The following is a 27571-nucleotide window of genomic DNA, read 5'->3' as shown; positions in this document are numbered from 1 at the left end:
TTTATCCCATCCCTTTATGTTTTGAACCAGCTGCTTCCCCTATTGACTGACAAGGCAGAATGATCTAGGAAGTGAAACAGGAACACACTTCCTGAAAATAAGGCAAGCAAACTGAGAACTAGCTTTAACCAAGTACAGAACCAGGTATCATGTTTCTTTTAAAACTGAACATTTGAGTGGCGCATCCAGTGGAGTGCAGGATGCACGATGCACGCTATAATTTGGATGTCGCTGGTTCGAGTCCAGGCTATTCCTTTGCTGACCGAGGAAAGGAGCTCCCGGGGGTGGCACTAGGAGGGAGGGAGGGAGGGCTAGGTCGGCCAGGGTGTTCTTGGCTCACCGCACACCAGCGACTCCGTAGTCTGGCCGGGCTTGCCTGTAAGCTGCCCAGGGCTGCGTTGTCGTCCTACGCTGTAGCTCTGGGTGGCTACATGGTGAGTCTGCAGTGTGTAAAGAAGCGAGCTGCTGACGGCACACGCTTCGGAGGACAGCATGTGTTCGTCATCGAACCTCCCGAGGCAACGCAGGGGTGGTAGCCGTGAACCTAAAAATAATTGGACATTACTAAATTGAGGAAAAAAACATAAAAAATAATTGTCGATCACTAAATTAAAAAAAAAAAAACTGAACATTTGAAACCTGTATAGCTCATTTCAGAATTATTTTCCAATGACTTACTCAAGAAAATGTTGTTTAGGTTATTGCATAGAAAGTAGATCAACAAATTATACCAGTTCCTCTGTTAGTTTCTTGCTTTACAGCTCCTTTTATCTGACACAGAGACTCTTGACCAATAAATTATATTCGATAAAAAAGTAAGTTACATACATGTCTGTGTCCTGTATTACATATTGCATTCTCAGGGGATGGGGATGCACAGTATATGTACATTTGCACCTCACAATGTGAACCGCAACTCTGCAAATGTCACTCCAACAGATAATGAAGTGTTCATTATGACAAAAATGTTTTGAAGTGCTGAGCAAGTATGTACTCCGTCAACATAAAATTTGCATCTCTCCTGAATAGGGGGGTTAATAAATCCGGCAAAGTCATGTCCTTGTAAAGCTAGTCACTCTGTTTGCATATATTATTGACAGTATTATTCATTTTTGACTTTGCTTGGTTGGGCTTTAATGTCACAGACATGACAACCTTCCAAGACGATCAGCCAACAGATTGGTCCCCTGACAGACCTGCGGAGGAGGCCAGAAGGTCAGAACAATCTTGGGAATCCAAACAGCTGACCTACAATAATGTTGGTACTTTTACTGACGAACTAGATCTCTTTGAAAACCTCTTGATTATGGAGAAAAATATTTATAATGTGGAGAAAGCAACTGTGTCCCACTCCTATTGTCCTCTTACCTTTCTATGATGTTTGCAAACCTTCAAAGGGATTTATATTACAAGGTCTCTAATGCTTTTCATAAGCCTGTGTAAAGTGCTTTGGCTATGCTTTCAGGAGCTGATATTCTGTTTTAGTTGTCTGACAGACATATGTTATGTAGGAAACATCAGTTAAATGTGTTTTTATTAGTAAGTGCCAGCTTTTGCATAGCCATGTATTACCAGCAAAACTAAAAGGAAACTTGATTCAAAAGTGGAACATCACTAGCTGCTGCTGGCAGGTACTTCTATAAGAGGCACTTTGATTGATCTAGCCTAGATCCCATAAGTCTGTGGCAGGCAATTAGAACTGAAAGGCAGTTCTGAATTCTGGTGAAAGCACATTAACACAGACGTATCAAACACTACTACTACTACTACTACTACTACTGCATGGCAGCGTAGCTTAGATGGTTAAAGTGCCTGTCTAGTAAACAGGAGATTCTGCGTTCAGATCCACCTGATTGCCACTGGGTGGGTGGTGTAGTCCCCCTACTGGTGCTAATTAGGACTACTACTAATAATAATAATAATAATAGCATTTCAGCAATTGCAACAATAATCCCTCAAATGACAGCAAATGTCATAATAAGGTACTCACAGGAATAACACCTGAGTATCGTATGCACTTCCTCCGAGTTCTTAAGTAATTAATTTTGAATTCCGCCCTGTTTATTCATATGGATTTAAATTACCTGTATTAATTCCATGTTTCTTTTTAAAAAAAAAGGATGTCGAATTTGCAGCCATCATTTTAAAAAGTGTTTCCCAAATGTTACTTTCACTTTGAGTCTATTTAACCTTCCATTAAACTGTAGATTCACTCCCTCTGCAACAGTCATTAAAATCCCTACCTAAAACTTAAACTCCCTTTAACTTTAAGTGCTGTCAGGTGGGGTCCAGAATCTATAGCCTGCTGGCAGGTTGAATGGGCTTCACCTGAATCCAAAGGGAAAATAAATCCCAGATTAATGAATGATCTACTGAAAAAGAAACTTGTAAGGAAGTTAGTTTGTTTTCACTGGGTGGTATAGAGGGGCAGTGTTTTTCACATCAGAGATATATAGCTTACAGAAGCATTTTTTTTATACTCTACTGACTTAGTTAAACAGACAGCTGTCTCTGGATCACTGACTATCTTAGCTTTGGCTTCAGTATACACTAACACATCTGGGTCTAGCTGGCAATCTGCCTTGTAAGAAAAATCTTCCCCACTGAGAAAAAAATACATTTTTTCCTACAGTGTTCAAACAGTGGCAGTACACAGGAAAACCAATGAAATGCTCCCAAGGCTCTGCCCTGTTGAACTTGGGCACACAGAGAATGAAACAGCACCTAACTTCTGCAAAGAAGTCCCACAGTTGTAGCGCTCTCCAATATGTACCCAGACAGCTGCTTTCAACCTATTTCCAGGATGCTGTCTATTTAAAGAAGCACTGCAGTGCAACTGTATTACCCAATTGCTCACTTGACACAGATATTAAAACATAAAGTATTACACAAAGCGATCAAGCTGACTCCACTATACAACGGCTAAGGCACTTTTTGTTAAAGTCCATTAAAAAGAGTCCCTCTACCATTACCAACCCTATACTCCAGCCTCCTTCTTTCCCCTTCCCCTACTCTATCTATCTGAAGTAATTTAAAGCTACCAATATAGAACTGTGTTACAGAAGTAAATGACTAGAAAACCGCAATCCACTGGCTGGCAGATCTCTTGTCAGATGTGTTTTGCCAAATACCTTCACGTTCACAGGAAAAAGAAAAGGTGAAAGGGAAGCCTGGGCTGATTCTCTATTGTTTAGCAGACAGTGGATCGATTCCATTGATCCAAACTGTGATCTAAATATTGCTGTTGTTTGAATCATTAAAAGATGGGCAGTTTGGGAGTCAGTTTACTTCTATCTTAACGAGCAAGTAAAATGTCAGGCTTGTTCCTATTTGTTATATTTAATAGAGCTGGACTTTTCTGGTCTACCTTGTCTGTTATTCTTTGGCGATCCTCTTTGGGCATTGCTATGAGGTGGATACCATCTGCAAATCCATATAGCATGACTCCTGCTGTCTCATCTATTAGTGCTAGTGGGAATACTAGGTGTCTCCAGGATGCAAAAGATAAAGGATGAGATAATTAGAAAGCGGCTGAAACAGGAAACAACTTTGCTGTAGAAAATTCAAGGAAGATGATTGTGATGGTTCGGTCATGTATCAAGAAAGGATACTGATAGAAGACCCCTCATGGCAATGCACACAGAGGGACATGGAATAAAACCTAAGGAAAGACCAACGATTTGCAAGATAGATACCATCATGAATGACCTGCAGCGGAAAGGCTTAAAGATTAATGAAGCCCTGGAGTTGGTTTCAGACAGAAAACAGTGGACGGACATTCGACCCCATCGTCACTGCTGCGCTAACAGATGGGAATTTAAGAGAACAGTGGTGCTGGGACAAATATTCTGAGAAAAGTGTATCTGACAACTTCAGGTTTATAGAATTCAATAATGGCAATGGTAGCCATTTTAAGAGTAAACGCTTCCACTCAAATGAGCAGGTAAACTCCGTTATAGAAATAAAATAAAGTGTAAGTATCCGAAATATCCAATTCCCTGTGAGGTTACAGCTGCAAGGATGCCTCAATAAAAATAATTGTTACTCCTTTAGGATGCCTGTTAATAAATTCAAGAATAATGTGAGATAATAGCATAATGCAAGTTGTATAATTGCCTGATACATTGCATTTAATCATTTTAAATGCTGCAATAGCTTAGAGATGACACTTCCATTTCAAGACCTTAGTGCATAATATTGTCATAGCTCTGTGGATTGTGAGGAAGAATACTGTAGATTGATTTTGTTTGTTTCCTATATAAATGTGAGAGTTCCCGTAAGGCTGATGTATATGCACGATGTCAGCCTAACATGAGAGAGAAGATCTACATTTATAGACGGCTTTCACGATTCTTAAAGTTGGTTTAAATTATAACACACTCTTCTAAAGGTTTACCAATGTTACCATGGTTAACCATGGTTTTAAAAAGAGGATGATTCATTGGAGTGTGATAGAAACTGCAAAGCTTTATTGAAAAGCCAACCCATTTTTTGTTTCTAAAACCTGTGTGGATTCTTGAACTGTGACTAAACTAACTTGTTTCATTGACTTTAGTTCCCTTCTCATGCCAGAGTTAAAGTCTAAATCTAAAGCCTAAATAATCCTGCAACTATGTGAGGATCCAAAGTTTCATATACTCTAGTTTAGCATCTCTCGTATATGGCCAGTGGTTTGTCATGGTTCTGGACACTGATTCTATTATACACCTATTTAGAAGTGAACTTTTGATCACACTACACGACATTTTACACTTACTCATGGCTGCGGGCATGAACTCGTCTGGGGCTGTACACATGTTAACACATACAGAAAATGCGTATAAAAAGGTAAGATCAACACAATTTATATGAGACTTCCTCTTTAAGGTTTTTAATATGCTGTACTACGATGTGCCATGCTTTCACTATATATGTAATTATGAGTGTAAACAAGACAGAAATGAATAGCAGATGATCAAACTGATAAATCTGCAGAGCCTAATAGGCTGACAGCAGAAAAATATAAGCGTGCAAGTACTGTAGTCTTCAATGAATAGCCATTCAGTTTTGTGCTGAAAAGTATCCAGCTGTTCGCTGATAAAGAACAACATGTGCTCTGGATATGTGTAACAAACAAACAAAAAAAAGATAGCAAAGCAATTTATTTATTCTTTGTTCATTTGAAGCTTTTTAGTTTGTAAATACTGTACACTTTAAATAAAAAGAAATAACACATAGGCGAAAGTATTATTATGGTAGACGTCAAAATGAAACAGTAATAGAGCAACACATTCCATCCTTTTAAAATGAATTTCAATGTTAGTATTTTATGTCTTTGTGTGGTCTGCATTCTGTTCGTAGTTTTGTTTAAAATAAACGAAACAAAAAACATTAATTGTTCCCACTGAAAATGCAGGGTGCATAGTCATATGCTTTCAACGTGAAGCAATTACATCTCCCACACAGGCTTGCTTATCTCACGCATGTAAAATATGTCAGAGATGTCATTGCAGAACATGCTTCTTCGTGTGTTGTTTCTTCCCCAAAACAACTCATGGAGCTAAAGTGTGTGGGTGCTTCCAAGTATTCAATGTCGATTTTTTAGCCAGAATAAACAATACAGTGGTCATGTACAGTGTAGAAGAAATATATAATATAGGCAAACAAAAGATTTGTGCAACAACAATCTTAAATTTAATTAGCAAAGCACGACCAGTCTGTCAGCAGCCAATTTATCACTTTGTTGAGTGTGACAGACAGACAGACACAGTTACTGACATGATCAACGTATGAACGAGGACCCTAAAGATATGTAGTAAAGTAAATGTATAAATTTAAATTTTAGCACAAAAAGACCACAATTTGAAAAGTCACTTAAACATATTCTATTAACAAATATCTAAAGATATAGTATATAAAGAAACTCAGTCTTGTCATTCACTTCTTTTCTGTGTCAAAATAATGGACCACTCGGTGACAGAATATGATGCTTCTCTTTGTGTAACCACAGCAGATCTGTTCATATGGCAGGGAGTATATGGGAAAACTAACAGTGTGCGGCATGTGGATGGTTGTGGATTGTGGATGGCCGTCTCTTTGCACTCCCTCAGTGAGGTAAACAGTTATTGATAGTTGGCACAAGCTGATGTACTTTATACCAAGGGGAGATGGACAGGGATGTATTGACAGCCAAGTCAAAGTTGTGTAGCTCCCCTAATTGCTGGTATTGGTATGGTTTGATAGCCTTTATGGCATTGGGTTTAGTGGGGAAGTAAGTGGGGCAGTCATTTCAACCGTCATATGAACCCATATCTTGGATATGTATAAGTTTGAACCATTCTCTTCCTCCATTACAAACAATAGTTTTTAATATTCCCCTTTCCCACTAGCCATTTGTTACTGGAATATTGTCCTGAAGTCATCTGTCTTTGTTATTAAGACGCAACACACAGAATCCTATATAGCACTCCAACGATACTCAGCACAGTTTAAGCCAAACAGTCACTGCCTATTTTGTAAAGGTGCCTGGTAGACTGTATTTGTATGAACACATAAATTGTCTCATGGGACATGTCCTTATAGACTCATACAGCATTCACCTCAACTGGAAAAGGCGACTCTTTACCTTCAAAGTTGGAGTACGTCTTTCCGGAGCTCCATGAATTTTGATCTCTGCCATGTCATCAGCAAAGGCAGTCCGGCCGTGGATGAAGAGGGTGGAGCCGCTGTCTGTGACATCTCTGTGGGGGACCACTGACCCATCCTCGTCTACGATGAAGGCTGGGTGGGACACCTCAAAGTTCACATTTTCATTTCCATGACAGTCATCAAAGTTAACTAAAAAAAAATAATAAATACTACTTTTACAAATAGGAATAGACAAATGAAAACTGCTTTGACAGTATCACCGCGTCAAAGCACATATAACACTGCATACTTTAGCTGACACTGTTGTTTTCTCCAATGGTCAGGGAAAAGGTATCAATATTGCTCATTCAGAATGATCCAGGATATGAAAAAGACACAAAAAGGTAGGCTGGCTAGAAGCACAACTTAAGAATCTACTGTACCTTTGCAAAAGAGATCATGCATAAAATAGTGTCCTTTTTTAAATTAATTGAAAGTTTCTGTCACAAGGGTTTCTGTCTCGTAGTTGACTGGCAAAAGAATAGAAATCATTCACAATTAAAGAAACTTTTCAAATCAACTGAAATTCTCAATAAAAAAATACTTTTGGAAATGATGACAGAGTGAGCTTACCTGCTTCTATATCGAACCTTAGCCAATAGAGGTGAAATCAACAAATAACACGTGATCTACTTAATATATACAAATATATGAACCAGCACTAACAATATCAAAACCACGATTAAACTGCATTTTACATATTGCTTTGATTCTAATAGGCATGTTTACTGTGTTCACCTTTATGCTAAGCATGCCATAGTTTACCATTATTTCTAGCATGGTTTACCACCTTGTCATTATGCAAATGTCAGCATTACAAGAGCCAATCAAATTGCAGAAACTCACCAAAAAACCTTCTACAGAAAGTGTTTTAGAAGATAGAGCTCAGCAACTACAGACATGTTTTGCTCTGTTTTGGGCTCATCAGTGCAGTGTAACTGTACTTCAACTAATGAAAAACTGAATAAAGTAACTAAATAAAAGTATCTTTCAATTAAGGTGATATAATTACTGTATGGTATAATTAAGGTTATAATTATGGTATATCGTAACAAAATTAAGAATTACTACTGTAAGTTCACAAACAAAATATCAATGGACATATTTTATTTAATTACAAATCAATTACTGTTATCGCCCTTAGTCACCTGCCCAGCTCATTGTTTTTAATAAGCATCAGCCAATACCCAACAGAAAACATTACAGAAAGGTTCCATCATTATACTATTAGTACCAACTTAATATACTGGTGTGTGATACAAAATCAGAGACGATGAGTTGGAATGCATGAACATTCATAAGTTGCTTAATTGTTCCACCAGTCACTGCTTTGCTATTTTCATCTGCTAGGTGACACTAGGGAAGAAAAATAGGCTGTGTTTGAACTGTTACAGCACAGGTAGTAGATGATAACCTGAAGACAGTGTATTACATATTGTTGACTCCAGCTAGAGGCATTTGATTGTTTGTTTTTCTTTTGTTGTCTACATTATAATAATAGAATGGAAACTACGGCTACAGCAAGCCCCCTGGTGGATTACTTACAGAAGCTTTTCCACAAACTGGCAGATGGAGGGCTGCTTATTCCTCCATTATCAACAGCAGGAATAAATACATTTTTTGTCCTCTCGGTAGACTAGTACGGTATCACCTGCTGCCTTCAAAAAATGTCAATAATAGACATTCAGCCAAGTAAAAATAACATTTCTTTTCAAATGAGCTTTCTTTTTTTTAAATTTAGTAGTCGCCAATTTCAACCTCTACCACCCCCGTGATGACTCGGGAGCAGCGAAGATGAACACACGCTGTCCTCCGAAACGTGTGCCATCAGTCGACTTCTTCTTTTCACCTTGCAGGCCCGCCATGCAGCCAACCCAGATCTACAATGCAGCTCTGGGCAGCTTACAGGCAAGCCCACAGTTGCTCGGACAGTCTACAGGGGTTACTGGTGCACGGTGAGCCGAGGACACCCTGGCCGACCTAAGCCCTCCTCCCTGGGCAGCGTTACCAATAGTGCGCCACCCCTTGGGAACTCCAATCCACAGCCAGCAGTGAAATGAGCTTTCTAAATGTGTATCCCGACAGAGATGCTGCATTGTTCTGTTCTGCTTGTGCAAAAAGATAGAGCAGTTGTAGCATTTATAGCTGATGTTATCTCCTGCAGGGTGCCAAGCAAAACAGGAAAACACTATTTTTGTTTATTATTCCTCAGAGAAGATTGCAGCTGTCCTTTCAAATAGCCAGGAGAGATCATTATCTGCGCCGACATACCAGGATGGACGCTTCTAATTAGATTTGTTATTTGCAGTTAATTATTTATTTGTAATTTGTTTGTGGGGATTTATTAATTTCCTTTACAATGAATTTACAAAACATGTTCTAAGACTTCAGTAATTGTTTGGGCAGATTTACCTGCAAAGAAGTTGGACTAAAAGGAGAGAGCTGAGCTGCTCTATTGCAAGTGTTACCAGACTAAAGTGTTACCAGAAAAAAGAATTACAACAGGAATTGTGTATTGTTAATATGCTTTGTGTGGATCTATGCATTTATGTATGTGCAGTATTAGGGGTGTAACTATGTTTCTTTGCATTATATATTGTATTCCTATATATCGTGATACAAGACCAAAAGCACAACATAGCTCACTGTCGTTCAGAAAGTGATTCATGACTGAAGAATAAGTATATTGTATTGTTCGTATGATTACAATACATACTCTCCCTTACACTTTAAGAAGACAGTCAATCAATAACTGATCATTTGATCTTGTTTATTATGCATCATACAAGTAGCCCATCTGCATGACATGCATCAAGCTACATATCGGATCACGACTTTGAACTTATGATATGCATCATGGAATTCGTTACACCCCTACTATGTATGCATCTTGTGAAAATTATGCAGCTAGAAACTGAGCCAGCCAACAGAAAGTGGTCACACTTAGTCACATTTTTCCAGACATAAATCACAGTACTTGTTACAATTCTTACTGGTTGCTCCAATCTGTACTTTCCACACATTGCACTTAATTAATGAGTCACAGAATCAAATTTACAAGTTTTCTGACACGCAAAGGCAAATAGGGAACAGTTAAACATATGTGAAGTTTATGCTTTCATTAAATACAGTTATAGATTCTCAACTACAACGGCAAGCACTCATTATGTCTCAGTCTGTTCTTCTGTGCTCTTTTTTCCATCAAATAGTTGAACACTTTCTAGAAATGTCTTTGTTTCTATTTCGGGGCACACAGTCTATAAAAAATAACACATTCTTCAAATAAACTGCATTTTCTGTTTGCTTGTGTTTCATCAGTTGTGAAAGAAAGGAAGCATAGATTGTTTGAGACAAGAACTGCAATATTAAACACTAACCTCTGTGTGCAAGTTAAACAAAAGATACAGCCATTGAATATGCATATATGCAAACAAACTTATCATACTGTGTAAATGTACTGTGCAGCTTCAATAAGTTTATCTTTAATATCTGCACAAAAAAACTTAAAGTGATTGTAGTTCAAAAAATTATTTCATAAATCTTACTTGTCGTGCATTTCTGTTAGCTACATAAGTCTAAAAAAAGCAGTCAGAAGGTAACACATGTTATAGCAAACATGCATATCACAATATTTGGTTCTACCCAATGTTAAAGAAGTTATTTTATCACTTCCTTATTTTACCTCTGCAGTGTCTTTGGGGTCAAAGCTTGTTACTGGCTGCAGAGAATGTCAGTCTATAGGGGAAGCAGCTGGTTAGTTTTTTGTTAGCTACTATCTCACCTTTAAGAAGAAATGTGTAGTCGTTAAAACATATTTATTCACTAAAACCTGTTAATTGTGTAACAGGTCACAGTTGCTCAGCTGCTTAATGCCTTCGGGAAGAATCCATGAACACATTACATAAAACCTCAATAATCCATGTATTATTTTTTACCAAATTAAAATTCCTTGTGTGATCACCCAAGTATAACCCTTACATTTCATCCAAGTTCCAAACAGCTCCTCCATTCCCCTCAGACCTGGGAATTATACTGAGGTTTGGTGATGTGAACAATCTGCATTTGTCCAGTTTACTCATGACCTGAGCTGAACACAGGCTTTTTCAAAAGGTGACATCCAGGAGAAGTGAGTGAATTAACCTGCTGAACTACCTGACCCTTCAAATCTCCACGTCTTAAAATCCAATTGTCCTCATCCATAATAAAAGTGTGTTAATCCTCCAGGAGCCGTGCTGCTAGAAACCACAGAGCAGAGTGTTAAACACATTTGTGTAAATAGACATATTTAATGCACGACCTGTAAATAGCAATCATATTTTTTACTTATTTCAAGTTGCCGATGGAAGGCACATTGTTCTTCCGGTTATTTTTTAGACTGAAACCCACAAGTGTATTCTTTTTGCTACTGTTATGTCTTAATAATACCTAAGCTAGTTATTTTTCGATATTAAATCGGTAAAGGTCGTTAAACGTCGAATTTCCATAAAATATGAGTTTGACTGAAATAAATTTATATACAATAAACATCGATAAAACCACTGTCTATTTTTTATTTTCTTACTGAAAATAATAATTTAGAAATCATCTGTAGCTTGTGTAGTTTTTATACTTGTTGTCTGTCCCATCTCTGTTCCACTCTGAATGGCTGGGGGTTTCGTCCTGTTCTGACAGATCTCGTTGACGGAATCAGTGCTAGAATGCTCTCATTTGCCAGCTACAGCGCCTGTCATTCAAAGCGCCTACTTTGAGATTAGCGGGTTAAGGTGTACGTAAGCTTTTGCTTTAAGTATACAGTGAGTTACTGGTTAGATTTGGAAACGGGGCGAAAGAGAAAAACACTTAATGAATATTGTGCAGAATGCCCTTCCCGATGGCTCAAGTCTCCGCAGCAGGAGCGGGCCCGTCTGTCTTTCTGTGACTGAGCCCGACTATGCTAAAGTAGGAGATGGGGGGCTCAGACTCCGAATTATAAGTGCACATTCTTTTTTGCATGTTGAATATGATAAAATAGTCAAAATAAAGATAAAAAACTGTAAATTATTTTAAAATAAATAAATTAATTGTCGATTTAGCACAAGAAATAAAAATCGAATAGTAGCAAGCCTAATAATGCCTAATCTGTTAATAAAGCACGCATTGACCTTCGTTTAATGCAGACTGCAACGTGAGATCAGAGAGGTCGACAATGCGGAGTACAGTACCTTTAGAGCCAGCAGTGTAGAGCAGAGCACAGGCGTTCCCTGGTGTACAGGCCCTTCCACTTCAAACAGGCTCTTTGATAGCAGCACATGAAGGGAAAGCCTTTGGAACTTTCCACAAAAACACTGCCTTAGGGCCAACTAAACTGCATCAATCAAGCCTCTTAGTAACAAGCTTCACATCAGTTTTTTTTATGTTTTTTTTTTTTTTTTTTTTTTTTTTATATTTAGTAGTGGGAGGACTGTCAGATCAATAGTTTTCTTACTGTATTAATGAGGAAGCAGCCACAAGACTGTACAACTCAAGAGAGAAAGAGAGAGAGAAACAGAGAGAGAGAGATATTAATGAATTCCACTATAATTAAAACCGCAGGTTGCACATTGATAAGAATGATGACTTAAGCCTGAAGTGCCACTGGGGTTTGACAACCAAACCCTAACAGCTTCTGAGAATTTAGAAGCGGTGCAACTTTGAAGAGGTGTCAGGCTCGACAAAGGACTATGCTATATGAACGGACACAGAAGGCTAGATGCCCAACTCTGAGGCCTCAGGTTCAAACCTTGTGGTTTAATTTATAGGTGTCCTGAAGGCTTTTTTGCTTGATCATTTCATTGATCATTCCGATGACACTGTGCAATGTTTGTTCTACCATTCTAAATGTTGCACACTGAGTTCTCTAACAGCTTTTTATTTAAGCATACTGGGTAACCTAAACCCCAGCCATGCTGTCTCTTTTTTGTCAGTCAAAAGCATAAATCCTTACATGCGTTCTTTGAGAGTAAACTTGCTTTGCTGGGGTGAGTGTAGGTGGTATTTATTGGTGATACGTTGTTCAGCTGTTGGCATTTGGAGTGGTCCTGCAGACTTTGCATGGAGTGGTACAGAACTGATCATAACACTTTTTCATTGGCTCACTTATTCCAGCAGTAAAGTTGATCATAGCTCAGAGAGGTGCAGCCGTTTGCTTTTACTGGCAAATTGTGGAAACAGGTCTCAGGTAGCTGATGTAAAGTTGAGGAATGTTATCTACTGCTGGAAGTAAAACAAGCAAGAACGAACACAGTGAACAGTCTTGACGTTTGTTGAAATAGTGTTTCATTTTCTGCATTGTATTACTCTCTTGGGAACTGTTATGCCTTCCTAAAGGTAAATGAAGCCCATATAGCATAGCAGTCACTCTGCCCAGCCAATAACATTCCTTTTTAAATGCTCCCTTACTTCTCTTGGGGTTTCCACCAGTATTGAATTCAAGAATGTACATTACCATAAGAGGACAATAAAACAAATGGCTCCAATTAGCAGGTCTAAATTCATGAACTGTCTGATTGAAAGTGTCATATGGATGCTGGTGGAGTCTGGAGATGCTGCACTCTTTTGCGTGACAGGGAAAAAAGAAACCTGCTTTATTGCTGAGAGTGCTGAAAACAGCAGAACAGTTTACTGAGAATGCTACAATCCCTCATACGATTCTCTTTACAAAGCACTGCAGACATTTCTTTGAGTCAGGGGAAAGCATGGGTTTTTCATGCTTTGTCAACACATGTCAAGCTCAGGGTGGGACATTTCAAAAAGTATCTGGCACCAACCTTTGGAGATGTTGACCACAAGATCTTCCAGAATTTCTCCCTGAAACTGTTTTCTTTCTGTGTACCAGCTACGGTGTAAGGATTTGGTCTAAATATCCCTAAATTGAACATCTTTAAGGGTATCCAATCTAGTCCCTCTCAGTCTGGCTCTGAGTTTAACCCAGTGGTGTCCAACAGTATGCTTCAATATTAATGTACAAAATTCGAGTATATCTCATCTGAGATATATTTCACAACAGGATTACAAAATAATTTCAGGACATTTTAGACATCTTCAGCCATCTACACAGCTGTGTTCAAAACATCCTGAAGTAAATCAATATACCTTACCATCACTTCATAGACCTCACATTTTCCTAAATGAAAGAGACACACTATGTTAAATGTGATATTTATTGATATTTTTTGCATATAGATTTTATAAACACTAACATTATTGAACTTATCATGCACTCTTCATGCTGTATTTCTTGTTGAAGGAATGCATCCAGCATATACAAGTTTCTTCTGGGAGTTTGAGGCCTTGTAGGAAAACAGTTCTGAATATACACTTTGTTTTGTTTGTAATCTTTCCTCCGTACGTTCAACATCACATCCATTACAGAGAGCTATGTTATGTAAAACACAGGAAGAATGATATTGCTAACCTTCTGAGACGTGTACTGTAGTGTTCCCCCAGAGACATCCAAACATCGGAATGGCATTTTGAGGATTCCAAATATTTGCTCAATTACAGTACAAGCACATTTAAAGGTACAGTTATACCTCTGTTCGGCAGGGGTCGTGATGTTGAGCAGCGGTGTCAGTAGCCACCGCTTCAGGGGATACCTGTTGTCCCCTATCAACCAGTCTTTCAGACTGTCATTCCACTGAAACACAGCTGCCACCTGTGAATTAGCGAGGATAAACGAGTCATGAGCGGAGCCAGGATGGTTTGCATACTAATTTGTGATGTAGCTGTTGGCATCACAGATCACGTACTTATTACATGTTGATAGAACATTGATAGGTCCCCTTATGTGTTATGTAAAGACGCCTATTCTGTGTTGTTGTGTGGAGCTGCACATGTGTGCAATCGATGGCTCCCAGGATACCAGGAAACCCATACCTCCCAAGAAAACCCTGCTTTGTATTTTATTGCAGCTCATGGGAGATAGGGAAATGGATGACTTCTCCTGCCCGCTTTATTAAAGCTGCAGGTACATCTCGTACTGCACATGATACAGCTGAGTGGTTCATGTCTGCAGTATACTGTAAAGCCATTAATATTTGCAAGCCTTTTATTATGTGTTTTTTCGATTTGAATAAAAAAAAAAATAATCAAATTCCACTAACAGTACATACTTTGCATATTGCAACAGGTAGCCAACATTTCTGGAGCAAAAAAGGTTTAATGTTTGTGATTCACCAAATATTTTGGTCGTAAATATTTATGACATTACAGTAACCCACAGCACTTTGGAACGAGCCAGTGGCATAAAATGTTAGTGCAGCGGGTACCCTTAGTGTTACAGGAGTGCTCTGCCTTCTCTCCTCCCAGGTCAGCCTGAAGCAGTTGGCAGATGTCAGTGATTGTCTGTTGAGGCTGTATTTAGTGTGTCAGACAGGCTCAGAAAAGACAGATGACTTCTAAATATTTGGGGATGTCTCTTCCTCCTCTCTCTTTGTCTGGCCATGTAGGAATCCAGTGCACATTCCATATTTCTTTTTTCTCATCCTCTTTACTTGCTTCCCTGGTAGATTCAGCTGCATTTATAGTTGACCATGTAAGTTGTGCACAGTTTAGACCTGGTTTTCACATGTCAATTGAAACGCACACGCTAGCACTGTTGATGGTTTGCTAAATTGCTACATTTGTATGTAAATGAGAACACTCCCATAAAGTTCAGCCCATGTCCAGCGCTTACGCAAACTTGCTGGGTGGGCACTAAAACACGGTTGCTAAATCACATAGGTGGGCAAAGTCTGTTTGCCCACACGTGCGCCTGCTTTTGATGCTCTAACTGCCTGCAAAAGTGTTTTGCAATTGCCTTAGGAGTATACGAACATTGTTAAATACGAGGACTCTTCCTGAGTGAATTTATGTAAATGTGTATTTCTCCAGAATATTTTTTTAAATGTTTGCCTTTGCCTTTTTTTTTTTTTTTTTTTTTTTTTTTAAATAACTGAATCTCCAAGAAGCTAGATGAATTGGCTACCATGTACTTTAAGCTTGTCCATTGCTTTTTAATCAGTCACACTTATTCACAACCATCATCTACAAAACATCCTGAAATTATCATTTCTGTGTGAAGCTAGTGGCTGAAGAAACCTGTAGAATGGATTTTCTGCTTATGCACTTATAAATAGCAACCCTTTGAAAAGGAAAATATTTGATCCAAACACTCAACCCTTACTGGAGGATAACGGGTAAATAAAACGTAAGTCTGCTCAGCTAAAAATGCTCAGAGTGAATTATATATACAATGCAATTGAGTTTTAGACATTTGTAAAGTTTAATGTACAGTAGATTTGTCTGCAGAAGCCTCAGAGATCAAAGCCACACTCTACAAGAGCAGCAAGGTTAGTGTGCACACGGCCATTGAGGCAGATCAAAGTGCCTGATGAAAGGATCTTAGAAGTCAAACCCTTGACTAGTACTCCATCTCACTCTTATTTTTTAAGAATTAGAGGGGATGGGAACAGTTGAAAACATTTGGTTAAAACACTAGGTTTTGGACAGTCTTCTCTTGGGACCAGGGCAATCAACAAGTTGCTTCTAAAGCCTTTTTTATTTTCTGAACTTTTAATTTCCATCCAGCCGATGGTCCTGCTTTTGAAGGTCTCTAGCACTTTCCTCATTCTCCTTTTCCACTGTGGCTTCATTAGTCAAAACTCACTGGTGAAACCAGGCAATAAAAAGCCTTAGCAACCAAATTTAATTTGCATAAAGCCTTTGCATTAACCATTCATTTCCATGTGATATGAACTAATCATTGGCAGCATAACTGATGTTTTATACTGTCTTGACATAAATAATGAAGTGCATTACATGGACAAGTTGAGCATTTCCACAGACCTCCGCTCTCCAATGGAGTCAAGCTGTGTTCCAGGGGCCACATCAAACTGCAGTTTGTATTATTGTTACAGACTAATGTTTTCTGATACATGCCCTATTCAAACTTTTAAAGGCTTTAGTTTTACAAGTCGTTATCATTGTGTTTCAAAGAGCAAATAAATACGTATTTCAAGGTGGATTTGGGTTATAGGTCACGTCACGCCTTCCTACCGCAAACCAACAAGGACGAGTTGCAAGTTTAAGATTTATGGCAGCCCAGAGACAACAAAATGAAACCCACCTGTGACTACGATACAGTCTGCATTGTTGCATAAGAGTTAATCTGTCGATATTTGTTTTTACTTTGATATCTAGAGAGTGCAGCGTTTGATTATCATATGAACCTTAACTTAATAATACCACCACAGCAGCAGCATTATGAAGTGTGTTTGCTTGTCTCCTCCACTTTGCAGATAGGTGCAGTGATGGGGACGATGAAGGACAGATTTGAAATTCTTCCGCCTGTACTGTCATAGACCTTAAAACTGTGATGTTATCTAGAAAGACAGTTGGTTTCATATGCTCGGTACCGGGCAGAGAGCAGGATACAGTACCCTATCTCACTTGCAGGCTTGTTCCAGTGAAATATATAAAACAACATTTTCTGAATATTTAATTATTTCATGGGTTTACTATCCTATTGTGTGTTCTGTACGATTATCTATTGTTGTTTCTGCTTTAGATCGTTATTTGCCATGCTTACTAACCATTCAAGCAAAAATTGGTTCTGTAAAGACAAGACATGTGAGGAAGTATATCAGTCTTGCACAGGGTTCAGTCGGCAATGTTTCACCTTTGTGCTTCAGTACACAACACAACATAACACTAATATGCTTCCCCGCCTCCCTTCCCTGCAATCAGTCTCCAGGAGTATTTTCTGAAACAATATTTGTTTTAAGCAGGAACAAAAACAAAGAATCATACACAACAGTAATATTGGTACTCTGATATTAAAACAGGAAAGAAATTAAAAAGAGTAAGCAGGTTTTTGTTTTTGCTTCCCCCTTAACTTTTTATGATGTTTGTCATAATTCTGAGTGGTTCTAATTGTTATTATTTAAAGGTGCGTTGCTCTGAATTTGTGCACTGCTTTTCAGTTCTAGTTGGCTGCCTGCCATAGATCAGTCTGTCATTATTGAAGTAAAAGCTACATCTGGTAATCTGCCACTGTGTCTTATTCTCTTGACTGCCAGAGAAACCTGTGTTACACAAACTGGATACCCTATCGTCTGAAATCATTTCCAAGGCTTCATTCGGCAACCTTTTTCGTAGGGCCTAAAGAAAATTCCTAAAACTGCAGTGACACAAATGCCTGCCACTGTCCAGATTACAGCATTCTCTTCAAACAAGTTGAAGCATTTGAAGTTTAATGTTCTGCTTCAGTGAGTAAAAATCTTGGATACAGACTAGAAGGGCTGATTGGAAATACTTTCATTCCTTCGCAGAAAAAAAAAAAAATCTTTAAAATTGCATTCCGTCTCACAGGAATGACTGAAGATAATTAACATTAGATTTATTTTCACTCCTCTGCAATATTCTCACTTCCCTCCTGTGTAGTGCTGGCTGTAGGTTTGCGAATGTTGGAGGGTGGAAGAACTTAAGACCTATCTGGATGTAGACTTACATAAGTCAACACTTGATATGAATCATCAAGGGTTATCAATCCATAGTCTATTGTACATTCAAAATTGGATTTCTAAATCAGTCGTTTCAATGTATGAACCCTTTTTGGTGTAGTACATTAATGTTATCATTTTTAATAAATGAAAGTAACTGTTCTTTACTTCATGCTACAACTGGACTCAGCTTTTGCTAAGATAAAATGAGATAGCAGTTGTGGGGACCAGCCAAGAGGTAGCTGTGCTGTAATATATGAGCCTTTGGTGCTTTTCCTTCAATAGTTAACAGGAATTTCTTATTGTGCCAGTGTTGGTGGCTGAAGTGTAATGTTGGCGGCCTCCCTAGCGCCTCAATATGGCAGCCGTCTGGAATGAATGAGCTGGGTTGTCATCAGAGGGACACATCCTGTCTTTGGTGTGTCATCGACATGACACCTCAGGTAATATATTTTCAGTTTCTACATTACAACCAGCCGGGAGATACCAAAATACCCCCCTCCAACCCCAAACCCCCAGGCTAAAGGGACTAGTCAAATCTCCTATTGACATAATCTCCTATGCACTCACTATTATTACTTTTAGTATTATATCAGCATTAAGAAAAAAAAAAAATCTGACATATATCTATACAAGCAACCATTTACTTATTTATTTGGTAGAAAATGCATTGCTTTTGTGCCGAATAATTGCATAAAAAAAGAGTAAGGTATTCTTGTAAGATCTCGAAAACCTACAAAATGGTTTCAGCATAATTCAGCCTGAGATCTATTTATTATTATTATTTTAATAAACCATTATACAGTACATTATGCTTGAGTGTTTGAGTTATGATGAAGTCATTGCATGATCAATTTAAGCGTTTGTATCGTAACTGGGAAAGACATCCACAACATTTAGAACTGGCTTCTGATAAATAATAATATCATGACAGCAAGACAGTTATTTGATGCCGCTGTGATACAAATAGGCACTTTGGATTCCGGGGGAAGCTTTGGTTGACAAAATGGTCGAAGAAACAAATCTGCAAAAGTGTTTACTCTACCCTTGTTACAAGGTAGCAGTTGGTGGAGGTCATAACAACAACTCGAGAAGAACGCTTCTAATCTGTGTGAGCAGAAGAGTCAGCAACTTCAGATTCATTTGCAGCTCCTCCAATATCACCCTTTTAGCAGCTGTTGTTTTTTGGCAGTTTTCATTTTATAGAAGCTTAACAGTCTGAATTTAGCTTGCAGAGCCATCTTGTTACTTTCCGGAAGCTAGCGTAAAGTTGCTATCAGAGGGACAGAGCTTTCAAGATTACAGAAAATTATTTCTGAGCTGTGCTGCACGCTTTTAAAATGCAAGTGAAATGATACAGGATGACTACTTCAAAAATAGCTGTGACAAATAGCAGATAAGCTGTAGCTGACAGCACGCCATGTTTGAGCTAGGTTAGCCTTTTCATTGCCACTGCAGAGTTACTGTTGTCTACCCTGCAACTTTTGTATTCACTCATCCAAATATCAGAAATCTTTCCCTAGATTTTAAAAACTGCTGTGAAATCCTGATCATTCAAGTACTTAAGAAATTATATTGTAAAAAAAAGAAAATGCTTTTTAAAGTGTTTTATACATGTAACAGGGATAAAGGTATTTACTGTTATCAATGTCAACAACGGCACTTGAAAGGTAAATTATCTTAAAATCAGTTTAAGATAAGGTAAAATGTATTAGAAATTGAAGCAAGTAGACAAACCTTTTAGCTAGTGCCTTCATCAGGGTACTGTTCAAACACTGGCTAACACATTGGTCTATCTTAGATTTTGGTGAGCATTTTGAAGTTTTGGATGAACAGCTGAAGACATAAAACAAAGTATTGTATATGGAAGGTTATCTAATTCAGGATGGAGAATCTACAATGAAGATGATTTAAATTGCAACTGAACACAAATGAATGATGGATGATGAATTTGGCCGGAGACCTTGTCCATGGGTGTTGACAGCTATCCGCAATGCTGGCAGACTAGTGAATACACGATGACATCATGTAGTCTAGTGCCACAGATTGGAAGTGGCTTGTAGGGCAACCTCCCCCAAAAGACAAAGCCGCCAAACCATGACTGCCAAAAAAATAGGAAAAGGATGAATGAAAAGTAAGCAGCTGAGTCACAGCTGAAAACCCGGCCTCTACAGCCTGCCACGCACCCTGCAGAAACCCAACCTAGCTTCTCATAAATTATACTAGATCTGAGGTTTCTAGACCCAACCTCTTAAAATTTATGTAGCGTCCTTCGATGACTGTGCCACACTTTATACAAATCTGCCATGACATGAATCTATGATCTAATCCCGGCCAAACTGTAACTGCAATCAGTTATGATCTCAAGACTACATGGAAATTTAAGCACACCATATTTAATGTGACAGCTGAACAGTGATTTCTCATTACAGTGACTGTCTAATATAGGAACAGTCCTGTGCCTGTTGCAATGCTTGGTTAAGCTGTGTCAAAAAGAGCCTGCAAGTCTGGTAAGTACTTTTATCTAAAAAATAATGAAATTGCCTATTTTCCTCTATGTACATTCCAGCACCGGGTGTCCCAGCAGATATAAGATACTTATCATAATGGTTTAAAAGTGATACTTTGAAATGAATCTCTAATAAAAGTTATATTGGTTAGAATGAGGACTTCATTCCCTGCAGTTTGACATGCTCTTCCTCCTTTTCAACAAAAGGTCCACTCTTCATTCCTATTTCCGGATGGTTGCCCACATTCATTCCCCCGGGCATCTCCTCCTACCCTGAGTGATTGCGTCTCTCTGTCTCTTCTGTGGCGAACTGTAAAAGGCTCTCTTTGCTAGTGTGAAGAAAACAAATCATGAGAAACTCTTGGACTTAACTGCTGTGAGTCTCCAGAGTTATTAAGGTCTATTTAATTTTTGCAAAAGAAAAAGTAGAACTGAAATGTTAATGTTACCAATCGGGTTCATTGTGGCTTGTAAGTAGTTTTGTAACATTAGTCAAAATGATTTAACAGATCAATTAAAAAAAAAAAAATCAGCGAAAAAAGGCACTTTACAGAGCGTTTAAGAGGGACCAAAAACAAAGTACAGAGAAAGAGTACACGGAACTGCAAACACAAGTCAAAAAGTTAGAAAGGCCAAGAGAGAGATATAAATGAACATTGCTAAGGGGGCTAAAACTAATTCCAAATTTTTTTTCCAATATTACAACAGCAAGAGAACATTCAAAGAGGAGGTTAAATGTCTAAGAGATACAAATGGCAAAATCGTAGATGAAGAAAAATAAAAAGCAAATATATTAAATGATTGCTTTTCACAAGGATATGGACACATGCCCCATATGTCAACCTGTTCCTATCCAGTTTTAAATAACTTTAGCATAAACGAGGCAGAAGTGTTAAAGGGACTAGGAGCTCTTAAAATAAACAAATCCCCTGGGCAGGATGAGATCCTCACAATAGTACTCAAAGAAATTAAAGAAGTTATTTACAAACCGCTTACCAAGACCATACAACAGTCTCTTGACACAGGGGTTGTACTGACTGGAAAATTGCAAATGTAGTACTGATCCACAAAAAGGGAAACAAAACCGAACCAGGTAACTACAGACCAATAAGCCTGACTTCTATTATATGTAAACTTATGGAAACTATAATACGATCCAAAATAAAAAATTACCTATATTGTAACAGTATCCTGGGAGATAGTCAACATGGTTTTAGGAAAGGGAGAACGTGTCTAACTAACTTGCTTATAGCATGGTTGGATAATTGTAAAGGATATGATTGGTTTATTTAGATTTTCAGAAAGCTTTTGATAAAGTCCTGCATGAAAGATTAATTCTCAGAGTGCAGTATGGATTCAAGGAAATTCATGTACATGGATTAGGGAGTGGTTAACTTGTAGAACACAGAAAGTGCTGATTAGAGGAGAAACCTCAAAAGGGAGGTAACCAGTGGAGTACCACAAGGATCAGTATTATTTAGGTCCTCTGCTATTCCTAATCTACATTGATGACTTAGATTCTAGTATAGTAAGCAAACTTGTTAAATTTGAGATGACACAAAAATAGGAGTGGCAAACACTGTTGCAGCAGCAAAACTCATTCAAAATGATCTAGACAAGATTCAGAACATGGCAAATAACATTTAATAGAGAAAAGTGCGCAGGCAGTAAAAATGTGTATTATAAATATGGGAGATACTGAAGTGGAAGAAGGAATTTATGAAAAAGACCTAGGAGTTTATGTTGACTCAGAAATGTCTTCACCTAGACAATGTGGGGAAGCTTTAAAAAAGTCCAACATGATGCTCGGATATATTGTGAAAAGTGTTGAATTTAAATCAAGGATAATAACGTTAAAACTGCACAATGCATTAGTAAGTCCTTATCTTGAATATTGTGTTCAGTTCTGTTCACCTTGCTACAAAAAGGATATTGCTGCTCTAGAAAGAGTGCAAAGAAGAGTGACCACAATTATTTCGGGTTTAAAAGGCATGTCATATGCAGACAGGCTAAAAGAATTGAATCTGTTCAGTCTTGAACAAAGAAGACTACGCGGCGGCCTGATTCAAGCATTTAAAATTCTAAAAGGTATTGACAATATCGACCCAAAGGACTTTTTCGACCTGAAAAAAGAAACAAGGACCAGTGCTCACAAATGGAGATTAGATAAAGAGGTATTCAGAACAGAAAATAGGAGGCCCTTTTTTTTACACAGAGAATTGTGAGGGTCTAGAACTGACTCCCCAGTTATCTTGTTGAAGCTGACACCCTGGGATCTTTCAAGAAGCTGCTTGACGAGATTCTGGGATCAAAAAGCTACTAACAACCAAACAAGCAAGATGGGCCAAATGGCCTCCTCTCATTTGTAAACTTTCTTATGACTTCCACCAAAAATGGTGTACATGTTTTGGTCTAAAGGACGCAGACTCATCGAGAGGGCGGTGAGGCAGGGGAAATTTCCCTGGGGCCCTGAAGAAGAAAAAAAAAAAAAAAAAAAAAAGATTTCTGGTTAATCAATACCGAACATTTCAAAATTTGAAAAATCAAGTAACAGTGCCAGACCTCAGCCCTCGGTCTTGCTCTATAAAAGCATTTTACAGTAGTTTTTACTTGGAAGTGTGGATTTGTTGAATTAGTTGCTCTGTCAGTTTAAATGTTATTTCTCAGTTCTAGCTCAAGCTTGGACCTTGGAAAGGAGGATGAGCGGTGTGTATTAGTTGGATATTATTTGGGTTGAACTGAACTAACTCAGTTGGTCGCCAAAATGACATATTTTTACTGAATAGGTATCCCAGCTACAGCAATATCTCTTAAAACAAGTTGCTATCAGTAGTAGAATCATGTTTTTTTTAATCATGACATTTTTTCTTCTACAAAGGAAGGAAGTACTTCTTATAGGTGGAAGTACTTCATGGTTTGTACCTAAAGCTGTAAGTCAGCAGGTAGGTTATTATAACCCAGAGGTTGGAAACTGGTATATGATTGACTCTAAGCAACAAACAGAATACATTAGTTAAGATAACTGTTTCTCTTTAAGTGTAATAGTTGGAATAAAACCGTGCAATCCTTGCAATGGAATGGAACAGACTGGCAGAGCTAAGGTTGCCTAGGTCTAGAAAAGCCATGTGATCGCCCAAATAGGTTAATTGGGTTTGAAGACATTACCTCAGACACTCCATTTAAAAAGCTCAAGAATGCTATACTGCAGTCTATCAGGGTTTCTGGTTAAGATGCATGTGCTTCCACAGCCAGTAAAAGGATGTCACACTAGTTCAGGACCCAAGGGAGGATGCATCGCTTTTGATACTTCTCCAGTGCAATTCTTCTGGTTATTGAAACAAAGAGCCTGAACCTAGATGTTAATAACATGACCTGCGTGGCCTGTTGTTGACAGTCTGTACAAAAGAGTTAATCATTTATTTAGAAGGTGAGGTTCAAATTCAAGATAACACACTTCTTTGCAACAATACCAGAAGCGCTTAATTAGAAAGGAAACGATTATAACTATTCCACATTTTTGGCCAAGGCTAAAACAAACAGGTTTGGGTTTACATCAAAGCCAGTATTGGCAGACAATGCTAATATACACACATATTAAAACTCCCAGGGTAAATGACAAGTCCTTTCAATAAACATCCTGGAGACAGCTACAGCTGTCGAGATATTTCCGATAACATTGCTTCATTGCGTTTAGTGACAAAGAGAGAAAGAAGCAGAGGAGTGCAAGGTACTAGCACATACACAATTTGTTTTTACATTATCGCAGTTTTGGGGGTTTTAAATTATTGCAGTTTGAGGGGGTAACGATTGGAATAGAACCACACACAAATTGACACAATGTCAGGAAAGCTGATGGTGTTTTCTATGAGCCCCAAACCAGAACATGACTAATGAGATATTTAGGGCTGTGCACATTTTTCTTTGTAATTTTTATTTATTTATTTATTTATTTATTTATTTATTTATTTAATTTATGATCAGACCTGGGAGAAATCGACTTTTTTTTTGTCCAGACATCACAGTGGAGTTGGGGGTAGGCTACATCAGGCAATAAGACTGATGATATGGTCTATATCTACAGTTATGTGATCATTACCAGCTGTCCTCACTAACAGTGACAAGGAAAACCTGGTAGAGGAACACAGCTACTGGGATAATCTGCTTTACAATCCTTTTCAAAGTTCACTTTAACAAAAACACCTGCATGTGTTTCTAAACTTAAACATATCTTACATCTATTATCTAATTAAATCAATGGGCAGGGATTTTGTTGTGAGTTTGTCTTAATTTATAGTTTACAAAGGGAGATTGTGGCTATATCTCACTAGAAGAATCACAGCTTCAATTGCTGCCATCAGCTATGCCTGCTATTCAACTGTTAGAAACCCTCCACTGGAGCACCTGACATGGAGTGTAGAGGTAACCCTGTATGAGCGATGCACTTGGGTATCAATACTAGGAATTGCGCAGTGTTCTGGACTTTACAATTTAAGGGAGGAAAATAGGCCATATTCCTTGGAAGAGACACTGATCTTGCTTGGTCAGAGGAGTGGACTACATGAAAAAATAAACAATATTTCTTGGGGGAATTTGAGGGTTTATACTCAAACTAATAAAAAAACATGGTCATGGTCTGTAACCCTGCCTAGACTTTCAGCCTCAGCTAATAAACTACTTAAACAATCCAAATTCATACAAAATATGTGAAGTGCACCATTATATAGCAACACTGCCCATGCATACCCAATTCAGCAGTGCACACTCCTGTACACCCAAGGCAGTGAATGTGGTATCTGGTAAATGCAAATACAGAGCAACATTTACCCTTCCAACGTTGGCTTTTGTATTTTTTATATTTTTTTTAGGTTTGGATGAAGCTTTAACTGCATTCCGGCCTGACAAATTAAATTGTCATTGTAATCCTGTTCACAATTTATGTGTGTTTTTGTAACAATCATTACCTAAGTAAACACTTAGACAAAAAATATATTTTATCTATTGAAAAAAGTACACATAGCATGGAAGAATGAAAAATGAAGGGGGGCATGGTTGACAGCACAGTTAAGACACAGTAAATACATCAGAATCAAAAATTAAGTGGAAATACTTTTGCAAACAGAGTGGTGAGGATATGGAATGGCTATCAACGCCATGCTGTTGATGCTGAATCACTGTAACTCTTTAAGACCTGATTTGACAATGTTTTGCTAGTAGGAGGATTGGCCTCCTCATGTTTGTTAATTGTTCTTATTTTCTTACATTTTCCTCTCAATAAAAGCCATTAGTAAAAACATAGCAAAGTGTAATAAAGCATAGTAAAAGCGTGGTTAGGCATAGGTAAGCATTGTAAATAATGATGCCTTGTATTGGTGAATTTATATCATGCTGTTTCTTAAACATTAATATTTCAGAATGTCTCAATGGCTAATAGACCAATGTTTATAAAAGGATGGCCATGTAACATTTCATTTCCACATTAGAGGGATGAGCTGTTCCTGTCAACACAGCTCCATGCTTGTACAACTCTTTTGGGAAAACTGTGAACCAAGAAAACGAGGTCACCAGTCCCCTGGTAGGGCAACTTCCTGTCAAGTAATTCGTTGGGTCCTGTTGGATATGTGGCAGACGGCAAAACAAAACTGAGAGATAGCACCTTTCCAAGGCCGAAATGCCTTCTTTTACTTTTTAACTTAATTTGAGAATTGGGAAACAGAAAACTCTACCTAAAAGAGAACAATGAAGTTGTTAAATTTTAATAAGGCACCCCAGGCAACTTTTCTCTATAATTGCTTTGTATATATTTCCTGTAGGGGAACGGTCTTGTTGCGATCAGTAGCATGCCAGTAATGTCACAGACGTTGTTTTTTTTAATTTTTTGTCACACAGAGCAAATGTTTTTTAATGCATAAATTAATTACAATAGGTACTCTGTAAGACTCATAATCGTCCTATGGGTGCCTGAAGTTTTGGCTGTCATTTTCCCAAATAATTAGTAATGCTCACTTAACAATTAGATGCTAATGTTTGTTTAAATAGGCAAACAAAAAAAACTACCACAACTGGGGAGCTTGTTTAATTTGGTTCTTTAAATACAGAACCCTGTGTTAGAGCAAGATTAGATCTGACCAATTCCAAAATTTCCTTGAGATGCAGCAGTGTAGCTTCTTCTGAAACAGACCCACAAGTGTCGTTTTCTTTGATCTCAATGACACAGTTTAAATACAGATCTCTAGTATGTGCAGACTTATGTCATATGCAAATGAACTCCTCAAAAAACTGGTCGAAAAACACCACTTCCTACAATCAAAAGCAAGTGAAAATCAGCTTGGAGAAACACAAATACTGTGTTTATGCACTGGTTTCTGGAGCCAGATGAGTATGTCAAAAGAGACAAAAAGAACTAAGAGAGAGCGTGCATCTCGTTTTTATTTCAATCAAACAGATTCAAAGATGATCCTGTTATTTTCAAGCCAACCCTGCTGCAGAAGCAATTCACTTTCTGAGCATTTAACACTGATGGTTAGTTGTAAGGATATACACAACGTGTATGTGGCGTATGCAAAGAATGGTGTTCACATGGTGTTCTGCACCTTCTATCAAATTTGCGCTTTGCCATCATTAATCCATTAAAATTATATTTAAATGCATTTAAATGAAGAAAAGAGCATAGAATTTGGCAGGACCAGAGCACAAACACTATAATGAGATTTAAGGATTTTGCCTTGCACTTAAGCAATTGCTGACCCTCCAAAACATTTTACACCTCTTTTTACAAGTTGCAATCAATTGGAGAACCAATTAAATAAAAGCACACACCTGCAGAGACCTATCATTGGCTTCAGGATGGCTGCTGTGGTACACTTCCTGATGCTGTGACACTTGGCTTTCGTTGAGGAGA

The 27571-nt window shown here is 38.1% G+C and overlaps 1 protein-coding gene across 1 annotated transcript in view; it reads right to left on the bottom strand.

Moving 5' to 3' along the window:
* LOC121325542 (cadherin-13-like) overlaps positions 1 to 27571 on the bottom strand; it is a 356087-nt gene that overhangs the window by 242413 nt on the left and 86103 nt on the right. The window contains exon 3 of the mRNA XM_041268193.1: positions 6605 to 6816. Within this exon, the coding sequence (XP_041124127.1) occupies positions 6605 to 6816 (212 nt within the window). The remainder of the gene's footprint in view (positions 1 to 6604; positions 6817 to 27571) is intronic.

The sequence above is a fragment of the Polyodon spathula genome, chromosome 13 (assembly GCF_017654505.1).
Source record: "Polyodon spathula isolate WHYD16114869_AA chromosome 13, ASM1765450v1, whole genome shotgun sequence".
In the NCBI taxonomy this organism is placed as follows: Eukaryota; Metazoa; Chordata; class Actinopteri; order Acipenseriformes; family Polyodontidae; genus Polyodon; species Polyodon spathula.
This window is presented reverse-complemented; position numbering and strand designations above follow the sequence as displayed.